The 22672-nt window shown below is 49.1% G+C and overlaps 3 protein-coding genes across 4 annotated transcripts in view; 2 read left to right on the top strand and 1 right to left on the bottom strand.

The window, feature by feature from the left end:
• rab20 (RAB20, member RAS oncogene family) overlaps positions 1 to 1681 on the top strand; it is a 40730-nt gene extending 39049 nt beyond the window's left edge. The window contains exon 2 of the mRNA XM_085998357.1: positions 609 to 1681. Within this exon, the coding sequence (XP_085854483.1) occupies positions 609 to 1126 (518 nt within the window). The 3' untranslated portion in view covers positions 1127 to 1681. The remainder of the gene's footprint in view (positions 1 to 608) is intronic.
• Positions 1682 to 1856: 175 nt separating this feature from the next.
• The window catches only part of LOC147111396 (uncharacterized), a 48525-nt gene continuing 27709 nt past the window's right edge, over positions 1857 to 22672 (top strand). Inside the window, exons 1-2 of one of the 2 annotated variants that reach the window (XM_085998355.1) lie at positions 1857 to 3722; positions 13654 to 13872. The gene's annotated coding sequence lies outside the window, so the exon portion shown is untranslated. The remainder of the gene's footprint in view (positions 3723 to 13653; positions 13873 to 22672) is intronic. The other variant, XM_085998356.1, reaches the window with a different exon arrangement.
• Positions 3719 to 22672, bottom strand: part of LOC147111397 (uncharacterized) — a 325410-nt gene continuing 306456 nt past the window's right edge. Inside the window, 9 exon segments of the mRNA XM_085999884.1 lie at positions 3719 to 6688; positions 7562 to 7848; positions 9203 to 9394; positions 12435 to 12551; positions 13094 to 13240; positions 14366 to 14464; positions 15021 to 15182; positions 16842 to 16958; positions 21519 to 21644. Coding sequence (XP_085856010.1) covers positions 6428 to 6688; positions 7562 to 7848; positions 9203 to 9394; positions 12435 to 12551; positions 13094 to 13240; positions 14366 to 14464; positions 15021 to 15182; positions 16842 to 16958; positions 21519 to 21644 — 1508 coding nt within the window. The 3' untranslated portion in view covers positions 3719 to 6427.

Below are 22672 nucleotides of genomic sequence, written 5' to 3' on the forward strand. Positions count from 1 at the left end.
TGATGGTGTTGCCTGGAGGTTGAGTGAAAACCTGTGCTCGAATATCCAGGGAGTGATGCCTGTCACAGTTGGATTGTGGAGAGGTGAGCAGCTCGTCCCCTCCAACTAGGGGTGCGGTGTGTGTCCAGGCTATGGGCGGGAGGATGGTGGCAGTCACCTCGCACGACTTGTGGCGAGCTGGGCTCGCCTATTGCGGGCTTAGACCTGTGCTATTTACAATGAAAAGAAAGACAGACTTACATTTCTATAGCGCTTTTCACAACGTCCGGACGTCCCAAAGTGCTCCACAGCCAATACTTTGTGAAGTGTCGTCACTAGTGTAATGTCGGGAAAAGCGGCAGACAATGTGCGCACAGCAAGATCCCACAAAACAGCAATGAGATAAATGACCAGATCATCTGATGTTGTCTGAGGGATAAATATTCAAAATAGTGGCCGTGGGATCTTTTATGTCCACCCGAGAGAGCAGATGGGGCCTCGGTTTAACGCCTCATCTGAAAGATGGATAATTCAATGTAGGACCCCCCGCCCCCCAGCGAATGACCCAGGCAGGTGATTCTGTGTCTGGAACGGGTCGGGTTTTCTAATGTTTTGCCTTATTTTGACAGGACGGGAGCAGTTCCACGGGCTGGGCTCGATGTATTGCCGGGGAGCCGCCGGGGTGATACTCACGTATGACGTAACGAACCGTCATAGTCTGCGAGAGCTGGAAGACCGGTTCCTCGCGCTGACTGACACCGCGCAGCCTGACTGCATCTTCGCTGTTGTGGGGAATAAATGTGACTTGACTGACGCCTGTGCGGAGACTGGTGAAAGCGAGCCAGAGGGACCAGCTCCAGCAGCTCCCACCCACAGAGCCTGTAAGCAGGTAGTCAAAGAAGATGCTGTGTATTTCTACCGCCAACTCATTAAATACAAGATGCTTGATGAAAAGGACTTCCCAGCGGCAGAGAAAATGTGTTTTGAAACCAGCGCCAAGACAGGCTACAATGTAGACCAGCTCTTTGAGACCATTTTTGAACTGGTGGTGTCTCGCATTGCGGAGAAACCAGTCAAACCCTCCCAGACTGTGGACCTCGGGCACACCGTGAAGTCTAAACAGACAAAATCGTCCTGCTGCAATTAAGGGAAGGATGGTTGAATGCTTTGCTGCAGTACGCTCCATCTTCAAATGGAGGAGAAATCCCACGCGACAGTACTGTATCAATTCTGAAGGAGGGAGCGGTTCTGTGTGTGAGGGTGTGTGTGAGAGGGTGTGTGTATGTGTGAGGGTGGGTGTGTGTGTGAGTGTGTGTGTGTGTGAGAGGGTGTGTGTGTGTGTGTCTGTGAGGGTGTGTCTGTGAGGGTGTGTGTGAGAGGGTGTGTGTATGTGTGAGGGTGGGTGTGTGTGTGAGTGTGTGTGTGTGTGAGAGGGTGTGTGTATGTGTGAGGGTGGGTGTGTGTGTGAGAGTGTGTGTGTGTGTGAGAGAGTGTGTGTGTGTGTGTCTGTGAGGGTGTGTCTGTGAGGGTGTGTGAGAGGGTGTGTGTATGTGTGTGAGGGTGGGTGTGTGTGTCTGTGAGTGTGTGAGTGTGTGTGTGTGTCTGTGAGGGTGTGTGTGTGAGGGTGAGTGTGGGTGTGTGTCTGTGTGAGGGTGTGTGTCTGTGTGAGGGTGTGTGTCTGTGTGAGGGTGTGTGTCTGTGTGAGGGTGTGTGTCTGTGTGAGGGTGTGTGTCTGTGTGAGAGGGTGTGTGTGAGGGTGTGTGTGTCTGTGTGTGTGTGTGTCTGTGAGGGTGTGTGTGTGAGGGTGAGTGTGGGTGTGTGTCTGTGTGAGGGTGTGTGTCTGTGTGTGGGTGTGTGTCTGTGTGAGGGTGTGTGTCTGTGTGAGGGTGTGTGTCTGTGTGAGGGTGTGTGTCTGTGTGAGAGGGTGTGTGTGAGGGTGTGTGTGTCTGTGTGTGTGTGTGTCTGTGAGGGTGTGTGTCTGTGTGAGAGGGTGTGTGTGAGGGTGTGTGTGTGTCTGTGTGTGTGTGTGTGTGTGTGTGTGTCTGTGAGGGGGTGTGTCTGTGTGAGAGGGTGTGTGTGTGTCTGTGAGGGTGTGTGTCTGTGTGAGAGGGTGTGTGTGAGGGTGTGTGTGTGTGTGTGTGTAAGCAAGATCCACTGCGGAGAAACAAAGGCCACCCACTGGTGTACGTCACAGTCCCTTCGAGAATAAATTCAGTCTGGTGCCACCGCGCTCTGCTTTAAATGGGAATGCCATACTATGGGTAGTGTAATAAGTGCTTGTTCACTCGTGAACGGTGCGCCCTCGGGACGCTAATCACAGTCCCTGTGCGCTAGAAATGGGGGTTGTTAAAACAATCCGTCCCCTTTTTCACGGACTTGCGTAGCTGTGATTTAAGATGAACAATCACCAGAGTGAAAGGTTCATTTGGCAGACGGGTGTTTTTAAGTGCGCTGCTTGGAACCATTCGGGAAGGTCTTGAGTATTTATTGGGTGGATGGTGGGGGTGAAAGATTTGATTTTCCCACCCTGCTTTTAAAGGGGTTTAATTGCAGTGTGGCAGATTATAGATGATTAAAAGAAATTCCTGCTGTAAAGGAATGATTTGGAATCGGATAAATGCCATGTGATTTAATGTGAATTCCCTGATGCATCGTGCACAACATTTTTTCTTACAATTTAAAAAAATGTTATGTGTTAACAGACTTGTGAAAATTAAATTGACTTTTGAACAGTTGAATTCATGAGTGTTTGTGGAAATCATTACGCCTGGGCTCTGATGGCCAGCTCTCGTGTTGAATTGTACACTTACAGTAATTTGTGTACATCCCCTTACTGTATATAAAGTTCTGTTAAATAATAATTAAACTCCAGATTTTACAGCATCTATTTATTTCTGCCCTCTCCTATTTTTGAGGCACAGAAGGAGGCCATTCGGCCCATTGTGTATGTGCCAGCTCTACCAAGCAGGCCAAAGCTAATTCCTCTACTCTGCTCTCGTAGCCCTGTAACCATCCCAGAATCTTTACAGGTAAGGTAGCGTAGTGGTTATGTTACTAGACTAGTAATCCAGAGGCCTGGACAACAACTTGCATTTATATAGCGCTTTTAAGGTAGCAAATCCAAAGACGTGAGTTCAGATCCCACCAGGGCAGTTTGTGAATTTGAATTCAATTAAATAAATCTGGAATAAAAAGCTAGCATCAGTAATGGTGACCGTGAAGCTGTCGGATTGTCTGGTTCACTGATGTCCTTTAGGGAAGGAAACCTGCCGTCCTCACCCGGTCTGGGCCTATAGGTGACTCCAGTCCCGCACCCACGTGGTTGACTCTTAACTGCCCTCTGAAATTACCGAGCGAGACACTCAGTTTGTATCAAACTGCTACAAAAAAGTATAAGAATAAAAAAAATGGACGGGCCACCGGATTCGGCCACGATAAAGGCGCACAACCAGCCTCGTCGACCCTGCAAAGCCCTCCTCACTAACATCTGGGGACCTGCGCCAAAATTGGGAGCGCTGTCCCCCAGACTATTTCCGATATAAATTCCTTTGTTCATATTTATTACAGAAACTGCCCATGTAAACATCATGTTGTAATTACAGCTTTGCTCCAGTGGCGGCACTGCAGAGTCTGCACTAGAAGGAGATTATAATGGAGAAAGTTGACAGGAAAAATCTGCAGTCGCAAAACTATTAACAACTAGATGGAAAGTATTAAAACCACATCAAAGGCAGCAGCATCTGGTAAAATACTTTTAATTTGGATAATTACATCGATTGAGAAGTTTCATTTGCCATACAATAGATATAAAAGGGGATAGTATGTACAGGTAATTGCTGGCTTAACAAGTCTAGCCTCTGTTTGGTTAAGCGATTTGTTCTTTTCCAATGTGATTGATTACTTTGCTGATGTCTAACATTGCATTGGTAGTTGCAATAACTCTCATTCATAACATAATGTCTCAAGTTCAGTCCCATTCCCACAGCTTGGTGGCTGGAAATGTATGTATAGCACCTTTGTTTAATCTGTTCATCCTTTTAACTACCAGTGTTACTCATTGCTGCCTGTTGCCAAATTGACAGCAAGTCATTCCTCAAACATTCATAAATTAGTGGCAAGATATGTAACAGTGGACACATTAAAGCAGCACATAAACAGCAGTATTAATGTACAAACTGCGAGTTACATGTAGAGGAACTCTAGGAAAGAATTTGCATTTATATGCCACCTTTTGTGTCGTCCGAAAATGCTCTACAACCATTACTTTCGAGGTGAAGTCACTGTTGTTCTGTCGGTACACACAGCAAGATCCCACAGAGAGTAATGGTGTCGGATGAGGAAGGAATGTTAGCCTGGACATTGGGGAGAACCACTCGCACCTCTTTGAATAGCACCATGGGGATCTTTTACATCACCCAAACAGGCGGAGAAATGTGAAGTTTTCCACTTTGGTAGGAACAATAGAAAAGCAGAGTTTTTTAAATGGTGAGAGATTGGGAAATGTTGGTGTTCAGAGGGACCTGGGTGTCCTTGTACACGAATCACTGAAAGTTAACAGGCAGGTACAGCAAGCAATTAGGAAAGCAAATGGTATGTTGGCCTTTATTACAAGAGGATTTGAGTATAAGAGTAAAGACGTCTTACTGCAATTATATAGGGCCCTGGTGAGACCACACCCGGAGTATTGTGTACAGTTTTGGTCTCCTTACCTAAGGAAGGATATACTTGCCATAGAGGGAGTGCAACGAAGGTTCACCAGACTGGTTCCTGGGATGGGGGGATTGTCCTATGAGGAGAGATTGAGTAGACTGGGCCTATATTCTCTGGTGTTTAGAAGAATGAGAGGTGATCTCATTGAAACATACAAAATTCTTACAGGGCTTGACAGGGTAGATGCAGGGAGGATGTTTCCCCTGGCTGGGGAATCTAGAACCAGGGGTCACAGTCTCAGAATATGGGGTCAGACATTTAGGACTGAGATGAGGAGAAATCTCTTCACTCAGAGGGTGGTGAATCTTTGGAATTCTCTGCCCCAGAGGGCTGTGGAGACTCAGTCGTTGAGTATATTCAAGACAGAGATCAATAGATTTTTGAATATTAAGGGAATCAAGGGATATGGGGATAGTGCAGGAAAGTGGAGATGAGGTAGAAGATCAGCCATGATCTTATTGAATGGCGGAGCAGGCTCGAGGGGCCGAATAGGCTACTCCTGCTCCTATTTCTTATGTTATGTTCTTAAACCTGTTCACATTCAATAACCCTGTTTAGTTGATTTGAACAGACATAATTTGAAAGAATTTGACACTGGATTGGTATTGGTTTGAAAGTTTAACTGCTTTATTAAAGTTTAAAAATGTGCCTTTTATATATGTGGAATCCTCGATATACTGATTGGAGCTAAGGTGTTTATTAGTCATGCAATTCATTCGCTTTTGGGAGATGGTACCGTCATGGTGGGGGTTATATTAGGAGCTTGTGTTCCCGGTGTGGAGCCTCACCCACTGGGAGGGCATATTGAGAATGTTGTGGCAGGCCCCAGCATGCCTCGCTGGATGGAAGGATGTGGTGGGCGGGGGTCACGTGCCTGAATTCCAGATCTGTGCTCCCTCTCGGCCAGGCTCCACATTAGGAGCTCAAACTCATAAAATGACCCCTTGCACTTGCAAACCTTTCAATGTCCAACTTGCCTAAACCCATGTCAAGCTCAGTGAAAAGAAAGCAAGACTTGCATTTACATAGCACCTTTCACATCCTCAGGACATCCCAAAGCGCTTTACAGCCAATGAAGTATTTTCGAAGTGTAGTCACTGTTGTGATGTAGGAAATGCGGCAGTCACTTTTCACACAGCAAGATCCCACAAACAGCAATGTGATTATGACCAGATCATTAAAAGAAGTAATGTTGGCGGAGGGATAAATATTGGGCAGAACTCCCCTGCTTTTCTTCGAAATAGTGCCATGGGATCTTTTACACCCACCTGCGAGTGAGGCGCTCCCTCAGCACTGCACTGGGAGCGTCGGCCTGGATTTTGTGCTCAAGTCTCTGGAGTGGGGCTCGAACCCATGACATTCTGCCCCAGAGGCAAGGGTGTTGCCCACTGAGCCATGGCTGACATTTCTGTGAGCAAAGCTTAGCTTGTGAACATTGAGCTGTTTTATGTTAGTGGTGCCTGCTTATTTAGTGCTGCACCTTGGGCGGAACACAAGAAGCTAAATTTAGTGCGTTAATGAAGTTAAATGCGTGTGCCAGGGTCTCTCCGGTGGAGCGATGCAGTTACTTGGCTTCAGTCATGTTTTGATCTGTGTGTTACGAGGTAACACGTTAGAAGACAGCGTGGTTTAATAAAGAATCTGGTTTCCTATATTATTTTCTGTTCCACCAGTTTGTTGCCTTTACACTGTGGAATCCTGAAAGGTGGGCGGTGATTGATTTCTTGCGGAAGGTTTGTTATAAATTCTTCATGCAGACCTGGCACCGACCGATTCGAGTCAGAAGCTGTCCCGCTTTCAGAGTGTCGGGTGCGGGCTGCTCCTCGAACTGCTGGCTGGGGTCGATGGTGGAAAGCCAGAAACTGTACTTGTTGGCAAAGTAGTGACACGTCCCACGGGCGCCATTGCACTCCACGAACGGGGTGGTGCGGAAATCCTCGAGGCAACTCCCAGGGGACACCAGCGACTGGCCACCCCCTTCACTGCCTGCGGCCGTGTGCTGTGGGAAAAACAAACGTACAGAGAGTTCACGCATCCAATCGAACGCAAACAGACCAGTAACCTCACTGGAAATAGCAACAGGACTTCGGTCAACTTTCAGTCCTTTGACAACAGGGCGGTTGCTCCATATTGAGCAAACTACAAATAGTAAGGATAGAGTAAACTGCACGCCAATTCCGTACTCCTGGTTCAGAGTCTCTTCCACTGGGAGCAGGAGGCAGGAATGTGAGTCTCACAATATCTGCCCTCTGGGCAAAGGGGAGAGGTCTGAGTGAGCAAAGTAATGGATATCTGGAAAATATATCTGAGAGAGCCTCGGCAAGGGTGCAGAGGGGATTTACTACAATGGTACCAGGGATGAGGGACTTCAGTTCCGTGGAGAAGCTGGGGTTGTTCTCCTTAGAGCAGAGAAGGTTAAGGGGAGATTTAATAGAGGTGAATCATGAGGGGTTGTGATAGAGTAGGTAAGCAGAAATTGTTTCCATTGAAGGTTGGTAACCAGAGGACACAGATTTAAGATAATTGACAAAAGAAGCAGAGGGGGAGATGAGAATTTTTTTACGCAGCGAGTTGTTGTGATCTGGAATGCGCTGCCTGAAAGGGCGGTGGAAGCAGATTCAATAGGAACTTTCAAAAGGGAATTGGATAAATACTTAGCTATGGGGAAAGAGCGGTGGGGGGAGTGGGACTAATTGGAGAGCTCTTTCAAAGAGCCGGCACAGGCACGATGGGCCGAATGGCCTCCTTCTGTTCTGTGCTGTGCGATCCTATGATTCAACAGTGCCTGTTCCAAACATCATAAATGGGCTTTACTGATCTACGGAGAGATTGTGGAAGAATTATGATGTATTGAAATGAGGAAAAGTATTACCATTAGGAAAGAGTAACCGATCCACAGACTGCGCCACCCAACGGGGCACATTGGGATTGTGATATCCTGGCTGTGAACAGCAACTGCAAGGGATGGGGCCTCACACACGGAGCACCGGCTGATGTACGGCTTGATATCTTCATCGCCAACAGGCATCATTGGAATTGGAGCGTTGGTAGACAACCAGTAGGACTTGTCATTTCTGCTTGCAAAGTAGCAAACTTCATTGATGTTACAGTACACGAACGGGATTGTACTGAACCTTGGCATGCACGATCCAGCTCGTCCTGGGGGGCAAAGAAACAGCGGCAATCAGTGCACTTCGGAAATTCTGCATTCACGTTGCTCACATCCACGGCCACACTGTTACAGTCCCCAACATTTCATTTGCCCAGCTCCATCCTGCCAATTGAGCTTCCGGTGGACCAGGAACATAAACTTGTTCCGTTTCACACCCTGACTTTCACGTTCATTGGCTCAGTGGGTAGACTCTCGCCTCGGAGTCGGAAGGCCATGGGTTCAAGTCCCACTCCAGGGACTTGAGCACAAAATCCAGGCTGACACTCCCAGTGCAGCAGCAAGTGCCGACACCCCCTCATCTGGTCTAACTGGGGGCCAACAATAAAAGGCACAGTCGCAGGAGAATCACCAGCCCTGCGCCTCCTGTCCCCTCACCCTCACCCCAACCCCTGCTCCCCCGTCCCCTACTCCCCTTTGTCCCCTGACCCCCTGCGCCCTCTGCTAATCACCTCGTCTCCCTAGCCCTGCAGGCAGGTAGGCGGTGAAGGGGCGAGGGTCCGAGATGCCTGTTGGGGTGGGGGAAACTCGCGGGCGGCGTTCGAAGGGACGGGGATCCCGGCCGCATTTCGCCCCTTCCATCTGGCCTTGGTCCATGTGGTAGAGGAAGATCCCAGCCTCAATCTCGAAATCAGAACTTCAATCTGCACTCGACCCATTCAATACTGATTGGCCTGGAGTTGGCACCCACACTCCTCATCCAAGGGTCAATTCACGAAGCCATGCTCCCATTGTGGAGCGTCAACCCTGGGAGCACACACCCGGAAATCCACCAGCGCACTCCTCGCCATTTCAGGTGCACCGGTGATGCCCGCTCTCTGCTCCCAACGGGCAAGGCTCAGCACAGCGGGCACTGCTTTCACAAACTCGTCCCTTTTACTTTCAGCTCCTTTCGGCCGTCAGGTTTTAAAGGAGGCAATAACAACAACAACTTGCATTTCTATAGCGCCTTTAACGTAGTAAAACGTCCCAAGGCGCTTCGCAGGAGCGATTATGGAACAAAATTTGACACCGAGCTACTTAAGGAGATAGTGGGACAGGTGACCAAAAGCTTGGTCAAAGAGGGAGGTTTTAAGGAGCATCTTAAAGGAGGAGAGAGAGACGGCGAGGTTTAGGGAGGGAATTCCAGAGCTTAGGGCCGAGGCAGCTGAAGGCACGGCCGCCAATGGTGGAGCGATGGAAATCGGGGATGCTCAGGAGGCCAGAATTGGAGGAGCTCAGAGATCTCAGGAGAGTTGTGGGACTGGAGGAGATTACAGAGATAGGGAGGGGCGAGGCCATGGAGGAATTTGAAAACAAGGATGAGAATCTTAAGAGGCGCAACATTATCTTTTTGCAACGTACCCAGGTCCTGGTTGTGGGATTTTTCCTGCCCTTCCACAAACAACAGGCTGTATCCGTCCCAGAGCCTGTTCATTCCCAGGGGGCATGGTGGGACTTGCTGCGACTGACTGTGCTTGACCAGGAGATAACCCACACTGACACTTCGCCCCGGCATTCCCGCCATACCTCGAACACCTGTCGTCCCAGGAACACCTGTAAAACAAGAACATAAGAAATAGGAGCAGGAATAGGCCACTTAGCTCCTCGAGCCTGCTCCGCCATTCAATAAGATCATGGCTGATCTAGGGCTCAAAGCCATTTCCCAGCCCGCTCCCCATAACCCTTCACTCCCTTATCTTGCAAAAATCTGTCTATTTCCACTTTAAATGTATTTAATGACCCAGCCTCCACCGCTCTCTGGGGCAGAGAATTCCACAGATTTACGACCCTCTGAGAGAAGAAATTCCTCCTCATCTCAGTTCTAAAAGGGCGACCCTTTATTCTGAGACTGTGCCCCCGAGTCCTAGATTTCCCCATGAGGGGAAACATCCTCTCTGCATCTACCCTGTCGAGCCCCCTCAGTATCTTGTACGTTTCAATAAGATCACCTCTCATTCTTCTAAACTCCAATGAGTATAGGCCCAGCCTGCTCAACCTTTCTTCATAAGTCAACCCCCTCATCTCTGGAATCAACCTAGTGAATCGTCTGTGAACTCCCTCCAATGCAAGTATATCCTTCCTTAAATAAGGAGACCAAAACTGTACGCAGTACTCCAGGTGTGGTCTCACCAATACCCTGTACAGTTGTAGCAGGACTTCCCTGCTTTTATACTCCAACCCCCTTGAAATAAAAGCCAACATTCCATTTGCCTTTTTGATTACTTGCTGTACCTGCATGCTAACTTTTTGTGTTTCATGCACAAGGACCCCCAGGACCCTCTGAACTGTAGCATTTTGTAATCTCTCTTCATTTAAATAATGGTTTGCTTTTTTATTTTTCCTGCCAAAGTGGATAACCTCGCACTTTCCCACATTATACTCCATCTGCCAAATGTTTGCCCACTCACTTAGCCTGTCTATATTCCACCCACCTTTGTATCATCCGCAAACTTGGCTACATTACTCTCGATCCCTTCATCCAAGTCATTAATGTAGATTGTAAATAGTTGAGGCCCCAGCACCGATCCCTGTGGAACCCCACTAGTTACCGTTTGCGAACCAGAAAATGACCCATTTATCCCGACTCTCTGTTTTCTGTTAGTTAGCCAATTCTCTATCCATGCTAATATATTACCCCCAATTCCGTGAGCTCTTATCTTATGCAGTAACCTTTTATGTGGCACCTTATTGAATGCCTTCTGGAAATCTAAATACACCACATCTACTGGTTCACCTTTGTCCACCCTGCTTGTTACATCCTCAATGAACTCCAGGAAATTTGTTAAACATGATTTCCCTTTCCTAAAACCATGCTGACTCTGTTTGACTGCAGTATGTTTTTCTAAATGCCCTGTTACTGCTTCCTTAATGAAGGACTCCAGCATTTTCCCGACGACAGATGTTAGGCTAACTGGTCTATAGTTTCCTGCTTTCTGTCTCCCTCCTTTCTTAAATAGGGGTGTTACATTAGCGGTTTTCCAATCCGCTGGGACCTCTTCAGAGTCCAGGGAATTTTGGTATATTACAACCAATGCATCCACTATCTCTGCAGCCACTTCTTTTAAGACCCTGGGATGCAGGCCATCTGGTTCTGGGGACTTGTCGTCTTTTAGTCCCATTATTTTACTAAGTACTATTTCCTTAGTGATAGTGATTGTCTTTAGTTCCCCCCCTCCCTGTGGCCCCTTGATTATCCATTATTGGGATGTTGTTAGTGTCTTTTACCGTGAAGACAGATACAAAATATTTGTTCAGAGTCTCTGCCATTTTCCCATTCCCCAGTCTCATCCTCTAAGGGACCAATGTTTACTTTAGCTACTCTCTTCCTTTTTATATACCTGTAGAAGCTCTTACTATCTGTTTTAATGTTTCTTGCCAGTTTACTCTCATAATTCATCTTTCTTTTTAGTCATCCTTTGTCGGGTTTTAAAAATTTCCCAATCCTCTGGTCTCCCACCAATCTTGGCAACATTATATGCCTTTGTTTTCAATTTGATACCATCCTTTACTTCCTTAGTTAGCCATGGACGTGCTCCCAGATGCTGAGAATAACTTCAGGCTAGTCATTTCGCTCGCTGAAAAATTAAAAAAAATATTGTGACAGGATGAATGATGGTGTTTGTTCCCCAAAACCTTCTAAGGATCTTAACTAGAAAATAAATCTTCTGCGTTGCGATTCTCCCTTCTCAATCCCTCTTTGAAGCTCACACGCCCACACACCCACACACCCTCGCACAACACACACCCTCACACAACACACGCACACGCACAACCCCTCGCACAACACAACCTCACACACACCCTCACACAACACACACACACACACCCTCACACAACACACGCACAACCCCTCGCACAACACAACCTCTCACACACCCTCACACACACCCTCACATGACACACACACTCACCCCCACACTCATCCTCTCACACACACCACACACACAACACACTCTCGCACACCCACAGACACATGTTCACACACACACATGCACATACAGTTTATAAGCAAGTGTAGAGCCAAAGAAAAGGGGGGAGGGGAGGAAAGAAGAAAGGGAAGGTCTGTGATAGGGTGGAAGCAGGAGGGGTTAAATGAAAAAGGGACGATGGTGCGAGGCAAAAGTGGGTGGTAATGAGGCATACAGGAGGCCACCCCACTCCCACTCTGACCTCTCTGTCCTCGGCCTCTTATACTGGTCCAATGAATTGCTTATAAACTGTTACATCTCTAACTTCTTCCGGTTCTGATGAAAGGTCACTGACCGGAAACGTTAACTCTGTTTCTCTCTCCACAGACGCTGCCTGAACCCGCTGAGTATTTCTAGCGTGCTGTTTTTATTTCAGAAATTTCCAGCCTCCGCAGTATTTTGCTTTTGTTTTAGAGAGAACTCGAGTCTGGGTTTAGTCATGTGCGCAGTCTGTCAACTTCAAATTGAAAAATAGAACATGTCGGGGGTGCTGGAACTGACCTTGGGTGATAACACAAATTGGGGGGGGGGGGGGATGAAGCGAGCTGGCGATTCGCTGACCACAAGACGAATTTCAGGCCCCCACCCCCTCCCCTCAATGTGTGGAAGAGTCGAAGGTTTCATACCTTGAAATCCCAATGGTCCTTGTTGACCAATATTGCCCGGTTCACCTCTGGGGCCCATCGTACTGGGGAAGCTGCTGCGACCAGGAATTCCTGGTCTACCCTTTGGGCCCTTCAGACCTGTGAAGAAAGACATTCAAGCACAATGCACATCAGAGAGCGTTAAAGATATTCTCCGAGCTCAGATCAGCAGCACGGCAAGGCCGAAGCAGCAACAAATGAGCAAAACCTATTCTCGCGCTCTCTCCTCCAGGTTCGATATTTAAAGAAAGACCTGCATTACTATAGCGCCTGTCACCACCTCAGGACTTCCCAAAGCGCTTTACAGCCAATTAAGTACTTTTGAAGTGGAGCCACTGTTGTAATGTGGGAATCGCGGCAGCCAATTTGTGCACAGCAAGCTCCCACAAACAGCAATGAGCTAATGATCATTTACTGCCCATCCCCAGTTGCCCCTTGAGAAGGTGGTGGTGAGCCGCCTTCTTGAGCCGCTGCAGTCCGTGTGGTGAAGGTGCTCCCACAGTGCTGTTAGGGAGGGAGTTCCAGGATGGTGCAGTCATAATGAGCAGGACAAGATATGTTTGCATTGTCCCCAGACAACATAGCTCACGTTCTCGGAATCCTGCAGAAAAAGGAAACCGAAGAGATGTTCACATTCTCACCTTGATCCCCAGGAATTCCCTTTGGACCCGGATCCCCTGGAAATCCATGACGTCCGGGACTTCCGGGCAGACCACGAGAACCTTCCGGAGCGGAGAAATGTTGAGGAGGAGGGGCTGGTCCGCGTGGGCCTGGCAATCCCAGTATACCTAGAGTCCAATCAAATCAAAGACAGAGTTAGTCAGCAAAAATGTATTGCATCCAACACACTCTGAGCTTCCTCCTCCGATTCCACCCCCTCTAGTTTGGTGTTATCCGCAAATTTGACCACATTGCAGTGAGGTTTAGAGCGCAGGTCTTTGGTGTAAATTAGAAACAGCAGAGGTCCCAATACTGAGCCATTCAGCATTTCCATGCCGTCTTGTTATAATTCCTCTGTCAAATACTTGTTGTGTTCTATCCTTCAGCCAGATTCTTATATGCTCCCAGGGTTTACCTGAATCCCCACAACTTTGAGTGTAATGAATAGCCTTTCATGTGGAACTTTATCAAATGCCTTCCTGAAGTCTAGATACTCCCGTACCGTGCGGCTTTCACAGTCCTTGTGTTGTAACTTCCGTAGGGTCGCAGGAACTTCCCCTTTTGAAACCCACGTGATGCCAGCTTGGGGTTTGGAAGCCTGAAGGTTATTGGACAAAGGAAAGAACACAGGAACAGGAGGAGGCCATTCAGCCCCTTGAGCCTGTCCCAGGGAGGTGAAGAGTTGCCCGGTTTAAAGACTCTTGGGACGAATCGATTGGACCAGTGTGCGCCGGAATTTCCGATACACGTCTATGGTTGGGTAAGCCAATCAGCCAGGGGTACAAAGTCGGAGAATTTCCCATTTGATTCCATCTCAGTGAGATAAATACACCAAAGCTGTCTACGGAGAGAAAATAGGGCTGATCGACTGATCCCACACTCCCGGCGCGGGAGGCAGCATCAGGTCGGGAAATCCATGAAGCTCCTGAATTTTTCTGTCCATTTATTTCCCTCCCTGGGTATTGGTGCAAGTTAAAGGAAATGGGACTGCAGCAACTGAATGAAAGTGCTTTGTGGGTTTTGTAACATATTTAAATGAAAATTGTAAATTCTGCCACATCATAATCAACATTACAAGTTAATCCAGGAATGGAACAGTTACCCGGTGTCCATTCGAGCACAGTCTGGATATGGTTGATACAGAGCAAGGTCCATCTGGAGTGTTAGCGGAAACTCGGTACCAGCTGTACATCAGGAGCACCAGAGAGGAGTGTGCCCCAATTTAAATTAGAAAGAGAGCGCGCTTCACTTACCGGCTAGTCCGACTGGACCTTTCACTCCAGCGGCTCCCTGGGCTCCATGTGGTCCTTTTCTCCCAGGGTAACCCATCATACCCGGGTCACCTCTTTGACCTTTCAATATATAAATAAAAAATAATCAGTTACAAACACTTTGGGAATAATATAAGTATTGAGTTAATAGATTTACGGCAGCGCATCACCAAATTCATCGCAAAACTAGAGGGTAAAATTCATCGCTCCCAGCGAGGAGACCTGCCTCAAGGGTGCAGGGGCTGGAGAATCAGCATTACATAGCCCTGTCTCTGATCCCATGTTCCCCTTTGAATGTGGCTCCCTGCGGCGAGAGTATTGGGGTGAAATTGGAGTTGGGCGGGAACACGAAACAAAAGGAATCACATTTTTGGCCCGTTGTGTCACACGCCTGATATTCAGGTCTAGTGAAATCAACACAACTGAATATGGGGCGGGGCGTATAACAGGCAACCAATGAAATACCGCCAGCATTTGAATCCCCCGCCAAGTCCAATAGGGCCCAGAGAATAAGGCCCATTGTCTCGCAAATATTTTCATTTCCCCGAGTCTTAATAAAGTCTTTATTTAACATCCAGTTCTGGACAATTCCCCCACAAAACAGCATAAAAACTTATCTGAAAGATCTCAGACTTGCCTTTGTTGCCGGAAATGCCATCGATCCCTGGAAGACCAGGAGAGCCCTCATCACCTCTCAATCCCGGTGGTCCTGGGAAACCAGCTCTTCCTTGATCCCCTGGCTCACCCTTGACCCCAGGGGGTGCCCATCTGCCAGGTGGACCTGGTTGGCCCGGGAAACCTATAAGACAGTCCGAGATAATATTAATGATCGTCGTTGCCTCACTTGTGTGTCCCTCATTCATACATCTCTCGCCTCTGTGCCAGAGGATTGTGCATTCGAGTCAAACTCCACAACCTCGAGCACAAACTTCAGGCGGACATCCCAAAGCCGGTAACCGTGGGCTATCTAGAATTTGAAGACCATGGACAGACTCCATGGTTTCCCGATACGCAGAGCGAGCGGACAATACTTCCTGAACGTCGCGGTCACTCAGTGAGAGCCTTGACCAATTGTGGTCACTCTGTGAACCAGTCACGGTCACTCAGTGAGAATGTTGACCATCACGGTCACTCAGTGTTGACCAGTCGCGGTCACTCAGTGAGAATGTTGACCAGTCGCGGTCACTCAGTGAGAATGTTGACCATCGCGGTCACTCAGTGTTGACCAGTCGCGGTCACTCAGTGCGCGTGCTGACCAGTCGCGGTCACTCAGTGTTGACCAGTCGCGGTCTCTCAGCGTTGACCAGTCGCGGTCACTCAGCGTTGACCAATCGCGGTCACTCAGTGAAAGCGTTGACCAGTCGCGGTCACTCAGTGAGAGTGTTGACCAGTCACGGTCACTCAGTGCTGACCAGTCGCGGTCACTCAAGTGTTGACCAGTCGCGGTCACTCAGTGAGAGTGTTGACCAGTCGCAGTCACTCAGTGTTGACCAGTCGCGGTCACTCAGTGTTGACCAGTCGCGGTCACTCAGTGTTGACCAGTCACGGTCACTCAGTGTTGACCAGTCACGGTCACTCAGTGTTGACCAGTCGCGGTCACTCAGCGTTGTCCAGTCACGGTCACTCAGTGTTGACCAGTCGCGGTCACTCAGTGTTGACCAGTCACGGTCACTCAGTGTTGACCAGTCGCGGTCACTCAGAGCGTTGACCAGTCGCGGTCACTCAGCGTTGTCCAGTCACGGTCACTCAGTGTTGACCAGTCGTGGTCACTCAGTGAGAGCATTGACCAGTCGCAGTCACTCAGTGTTGACCAGTCGCGGTCACTCAGTGTTGACCAGTCGCGGTCACTCAGTGTTGACCAGTCACGGTCACTCAGAGCGTTGACCAGTCGCAGTCACTCAGTGTTGACCAGTCGCGGTCACTCAGCATTGACCAGTCACGGTCACTCCGTGTTGACCAGTCGTGGTCACTCAGTGTTGACCAGTTGCGGTCACTCAGTGAGAGCATTGACCAGTCGTAGTCACTCAGTGTTGACCAGTCGCGGTCACTCAGTGTTGACCAGTCGCGGTCACTCAGTGTTGACCAGTCGCGGTCACTCAGTGTGAGTGTTGACCAGTCGCGGTCACTCAGTGTTGACCAGTCGCGGTCACTCAGCATTGTCCAGTCGCGGTCACTCAGTGAGAGTGTTGACCAGTCGCGGTCACTCAGTGTTGACCAGTCGCGGTCACTCAGTGTGAGCGTTGACCAGTCGCGGTCACTCAGTGTTGACCAGTCGCGGTCACTCAGCATTGTCCAGTCGCGGTCACTCAGTGAGAGTGTTGACCAGTCGCGGTCACTCAGTGTTGACCAGTCGCGGTCACTCAGTGTTGACCAGTCGCGGTCACTCAGTGTGAGCGTTGACCAGTTGCGGTCACTCACTCACGGAACCAACCCCACCATATCGCGAGCAATATGTTACCTTGTAGACCGTCCTGTCCTCTTGGCCCGGGATCGCCCGGTTTTCCTGGTTGGTCTGATGGTATTAAGGGTCCTGGGGCACCCGTTGGTCCAATTGGGCCGATGTGACCTGGTTCACCTAAGGAAAATCACACAAACAATAGTGAGCATTTGCAGAGGTTTTAGTGAGTGTTAGTATCTGGATTTATCCAACAAATATCAATTTTACAACAGAAAATGCTGGAAAAACTCAGCAGGCCAGGCAACATCCGTGGAGAGAAATTAGAGTCGACGTTTCGGGTCGAAACCCTTTTTCAAAACTGGAAAGGAAATAAAATAGATCGAAGGCAGGGCTGGGAGAGAACAAAAGAAGTAAAAGAGACATTAAGAGGTATTCAAAACCAGACGAAATGGTAATAGGACAGTGGAGACAAAAGACGGCTGAGATTAGGTGTGAAGTGTACTGGCAGGATGAGACAGCGCTGCCATGTGGGAGAGAGAAAAAAAGGAAAAAGGGGGGGGGGAAGGGAAGACCCAAAACAAAGGGGTGGAAAAAAATAAGTAAAAATGTAATAGGGGCCGAGGTTACTATCTGAAATTGTTGAACGCGATATTGAGTCCGGAAGGCTGCAAAGTGCCTAATTTGAAGATGAGGTGCTGTTCCTCGAGTTTACTTTGAGCTTCTGTGGAACAATGCAAGAGGCCAAGGACGGTGAGGTCTGTAAGATCCTTGATCTTGCAGGTATGATGTTTTTCCAATAACTACACGGAGGCTGTAACTTAACAAATAACAGGTGTTTACTGGAGGAGGGTAGTCTCAAGACTGGGGGTACAGAGGCATGCGCAACAGCTTATATACCAGTGTGGTCACTGCCGGTACTACAGTATACAGGAGCTGTAAAAGTAGTTCTCTCTTAAAGGTACATACACAGCAATTCCTCCCCTTTTAGATTAGCAGTACCCATAATATTCAAATAACAATTAACACGTTAACATGCACATTAAACAACAATAGTCCATTTATAGATTCAGTCTTTGGGGCGGCTTCCTGACCCTTTCTGGATAACGCCTTTCCTGAGGTTCTTGTTCTTGGTGCGGGGGCGATTCTGGCTCCCTTTCGTCGGTTAGTTCATCCGTTTCCACTGCTACTATTTCTGGGGTAGATGCTACCGGTATGTCGGGTTCATCCCCAGGTTGCCATTTCTCAGTTTGGTAGTCGCGGGCCAAGACTGGTTGGCCTACATTGAAGCTCCTTGTCGGCTTCTCATTGATGTGCTGGAGTTGCTTATCCTCAACATTTCTTCGCACATTTGGTCTGAGCAAATCCAGACGAGATCTCAACCTTCGGTTAAAGAACATCATGGCCGTGGTCTGGTTGGTAACTGCATGTGTCGCATTTCTGTAGGCTAACAGGAAATTGTTCACCTTATGCTGTAGTGGAATTTCATCATCGCACATGGCCCTTATCGCCTTTTTAAAGGTTTGTACGAACCTCTCAGCCGATCCATTTGTGGCTGGATGATACGGGGCGGATGTGTAATGCCTTACCCCATTCCTTTTCATAAATTTTCGAAACTCTTCGGACACAAACTGTGGTCCATTATCAGAGCAAATCTGCTCTGGCAAGCTGTTCCTGGCAAATATGGTCCGTAGGACTGCAATCGTTTTCTCTGTAGTGGTTGAGGACATTTTTATCACCTCAGGCCATTTCGAGTGAGCATCCACTGCTATTAAGAACATTGAGTCCATGAATGGACCAGCAAAGTCAATATGCACCCGTTGCCATGGAGAGGAGGGCCACTCCCATGGGTGTAGAGGGGCATGTGGTGGTGCATTTTGGACCTTCTGGCATCCTGAGCAGCTCTTGGTTAGGTCCTCGATTTGTTGATCGATCCCCGGCCACCACACAAGCCCTAGCAAGGCTTTTCATTTTCACCCCTCCCAGATGACCTTTGTGAAGCTCATTTAGCACTCTCTCCCTTAACTTGGGTGGAATTACCACTCGGGATTCACACATCACTGTCCCCTGGCATACTGACAGCTGTTCTCTTCTGGATGAGAATGCTGGCAACAGTGAGTCGTCATGTGTTGGCCATCCCCTCACCGTCAAATCATATACCCGAGACAGTGTCGGATCATTGCGGGTCTCCTTCTCTATATCCGCGTTAGTTACTGGCAATCGTTCAATTATTGACGAATAAAATATCTCGATAGGGTCCACTGCTGGTGCTTCCTCCACGATAGGCAGTGGCAGGCGTGATAGCCCATCAGTGTTTCCATGCTGTTTCGTGCCTTTTTGTGTTCCGAGTCCCTCCTGGAACACTTCTTGTGCGTCAGTTAGCATTTTTGACAGTCGTCCAGATGTGACATCGTCATCCTTTTTGGCCTCAACCTACAGTGCCTGTATGGAATGCCAGTCTAATGGTATCTTCCGGATCCATTCACGTCCTAGTAGTGGTGGTCCTCCATCTGGCAATACGTATAGGTCCATTTTAGGTATTTCCTGGCCTTTGTATATCACTTTCACCCTTTTTCCTTTGGGGTAGACTTTTTGCCCCGTGTACGTCTTCAAGACAATCTCTGTAGCTTTCAAGGGTATATGTGAAAATAGCTGCTTGTAGTCCCTTTGGTTTATGACTGTTAGGGCTGCTCCTGTGTCCAATTCCATTTTCACTTGGACTCCGTCTATCTTGAGTGTGACCCAGATAGTCTGGTGATCCTCCATTTTGTTTACCTTATGTAGTTTCAGACAACCCAGCTCCTTGCTTCCGGAGTCTGTATCATTTTCCTGTTTGTCTGAACTACTGTCCATCACCTTATGTACCTTTTTGTCCGTCTCCTGTGGAGATTTCCTGCTGTTGGTTTTCTTCCCTGACCTGCAGACTCTTGCTATGTGTCCTGCTTTTCCACACTGTCTGCACACTTGGTCCTTGAACCAACAATCCTTCTGGTCGTGTGTTGTTCTGCCGCAGCGATAACACTTCCCTGCTCCATATGACATTTCATTGGTGCCATATTCTAGCGGTCTCCGTTGTATCTCTGCAGCGCCCCTTGCGGCTGCTTCATGTGATACTGCCATGCTGAAAGCCTTGTCCAGCGTAAGATCCTTTTCTGATAGAAGCCGTTTCTGGGTACCTTCGCTTTGAAGCCCACACACAAACTTGTCCCTTAACGTATCTGCTAGTCCCATTCCAAACTGGCAGTGTGTCGATAGCTTGCGCAGTTCCTTTAAGTACTCAGCATTACTTTCGTCTTTATGCTGGTTCCTTTTGTGGAATTTAAATCTTTCTGCTATCAGCAGCGGTGTGGGGTTTAAGTGGTCCTGTAGAATTTCTACTATGCTTCCGAAGTTCTTATCCGCGGGCTTCTCTGGGGTTATTAGGTTTCGCAGTAAGCCATATGTTTTTGCACCCATGGAATTTAACAAAACCAGTGCTTTCCTAGCATCTGGCACTTCATTCGCCTGGCAGTACACCTCAATACGTTCCATGTATGTCGCCCAATCTTCGACTTCATTGTCGAACGTAGAGATACTGCCACTCTTCGGCATCCCTGGGTGTGATTCAACTATCAAAAATGGCGCCTCCCGCGCTTCCCCTTCTTCTCCGCTGGCACAAAATGGCGTCTCCCGCGCTTTCCTTCCTTCCCGCGCTCGCACTTCTTCTCCACTGCGGCTTCTACAAATGGTGTCTCCCGCGCTCTCCCTTCTTCTCCGCGGCTCAATGGCGTCTCCCGCGCTCTCCCTTCTTCTCCCCGCGGACAATGTTCAGCCCTTGAGCCCTGGTTGTGCTCTGCACGTTTTCCTGTGCGCCTTCCCGTTTCCGCCGCTCGGTCCTGAACCCGGCTGCTGTTTTACCCTCTCTCGCCGATTGTTTTTCTTCGACGCCGCTCGGTTTCCAACCCCCCCGGCTGCGCCCTGCGTGCTTCACCCTCTCCCTTACCCCGTTGATGCTGCTCGGCTTTTCCTCTGCCGTCGGTTGGCTCCAGCCGCCGCTGTCCGGGAAGGGTGTGCGCTGTACCTGTTGCCAGTCTGTTGCTGGATCGTTGTGGCTGGGGAACCAAGCCCGGCTTTCAACAGCCTCCCCTGCGATGTTCACTCTCTGCTGGACGACTGGGCGGCTGCTCGTGGTCGACGCCCGTGCTTCTGGCCTCGACTTGCTTCCACCGCCCTCCCGGAACGAATCCTTGAAGGGATTGAATCTTTGAATCCTTGTCGTCGAAGCAGAGCTGCAGGTGGATTCGAATCGATCTCATCGCCACTGTAAGATCCTTGATCTTTCAGGTATGATGTTTTTCCAATAACTACACGGAGGCTGTAACTTAACAAATAACAGGTGTTTACTGGAGGAGGGTAGTCTCAAAACTGGGGGTACAGAGGCATGCGCAACAGCTTATATACCAGTGTGGTCACTGCCGGTACTACAGTATATACAGGAGCTGTAAAAGTAGTTCTCTCTTAAAGGTACATACACAACAAGGTCTGAGTGGGAATGGAGCGGTGAATTAAAATGACAGGCGACCGTAAGCTCGGGGTCACCCTTATGGACTGAACGGAGGCGTTCCGCAAAGCGGTCACCCAATCTGCGTTTAGTCTCAATTTTACACAGCGTCAAACACCATATGTGCTGGAGAATTGGAGAATCATACGACACGCGACACGCGACTCGCGGACAGTCTTGCTGTTTTATTAAACACTTACCAGGCTCGCCCCTGGACCCAGCGTCCCCCGGCAGTCCGGGATTCCCGGGTTGTGTGCTCGATATTCCTTGCTCCCCTTTCTCACCCGATTCACCAAGGTAACCTTGAGCTCCTCTCCCACTGACACCTGTCAGTAAAACAACATTACACGTTACCAGCGATGTGCCCTCTGATTGATTACTGGGCCGCGCGGCCCCGTTAACGGGCTATGCGGCCCATTCAAAAATCGGCGCATGCGTGGTGTTTACATCTAAGAAAGCCGGTGAGCCGGCTGCGCGGGAGCTCCAGAACGCCGTGCGCGCCAGAAGGGAACGTCGGTTACCGTTGTTGTCTAATGCGAACTGTCAGCTTGGCTCAGTTAGTAACACTCTCCCTTCGGAGGTTTAAGCTTGAGCCTGTAATCTAAGGCTGGCACTTACGTGCTGTACCGAGGGAGTGCAGCATTGTTGGAGGTGCCACTAAACCGAGGCCTTGTTTGCCCGTTTAACTGAACGTAAAAGATCCCACGGCACTTTTCAAAAAAGAGCAACATTTTTTACTCTAAGGGAGGATTCTCTGGGGGGCCAAGAGGAGCAGGAATTCCCCGGCTTTCATGACAGCCTGGAACCCCCCCCCCCCCTCAGAACTTACATCATGTCGGGGACCGTCCCCACGGGTAACCAGTGGCAGCCAACTCCCGCCCACATTCCCGCACCCACCCGCCGGCCTCGACCCCATCCCCGCCGGCCTCGACCCCATTCCCGCCGGCCTCGACCCCATCCCCGCCGGCCTCGACCCCATCCCCGCCGGCCTCGACCATATTCCCGCCGGCCTCGACCCCATCCCTGCCGGCCTCGAGCGGGAGACCGATTTCAGATTTAAAATAAGGTCCAGCTGTTTTAAAGTTGGCGATTTCTTTGACTGCCACCGGTTTCTGCCCCGCTGCTCTCCAATCTCCCACCCCAAGCTTAAATCAACCCCCATCTCTCTGAACCTATTAGTTCATTGCGTTCCCCACTCACTAGCACCGCTGCCGCCTTCATTTAATAGAATCGTCGAATTAAGCAGCACAGAAGGAGGCCATTCGGCCCATCTTTATTTAATTGTGGCTCAGCAGTCTCGTCAGCTGCTCCACTGCCAGATCCGAACTTCTAGTTTAAATTCTTTTTGCCAAGA

The sequence above is a fragment of the Somniosus microcephalus genome, chromosome 10 (assembly GCF_052327205.1).
Source record: "Somniosus microcephalus isolate GS21.2 chromosome 10, FLI_Smic_1.0, whole genome shotgun sequence".
Taxonomy (NCBI): Eukaryota; Metazoa; Chordata; class Chondrichthyes; order Squaliformes; family Somniosidae; genus Somniosus; species Somniosus microcephalus.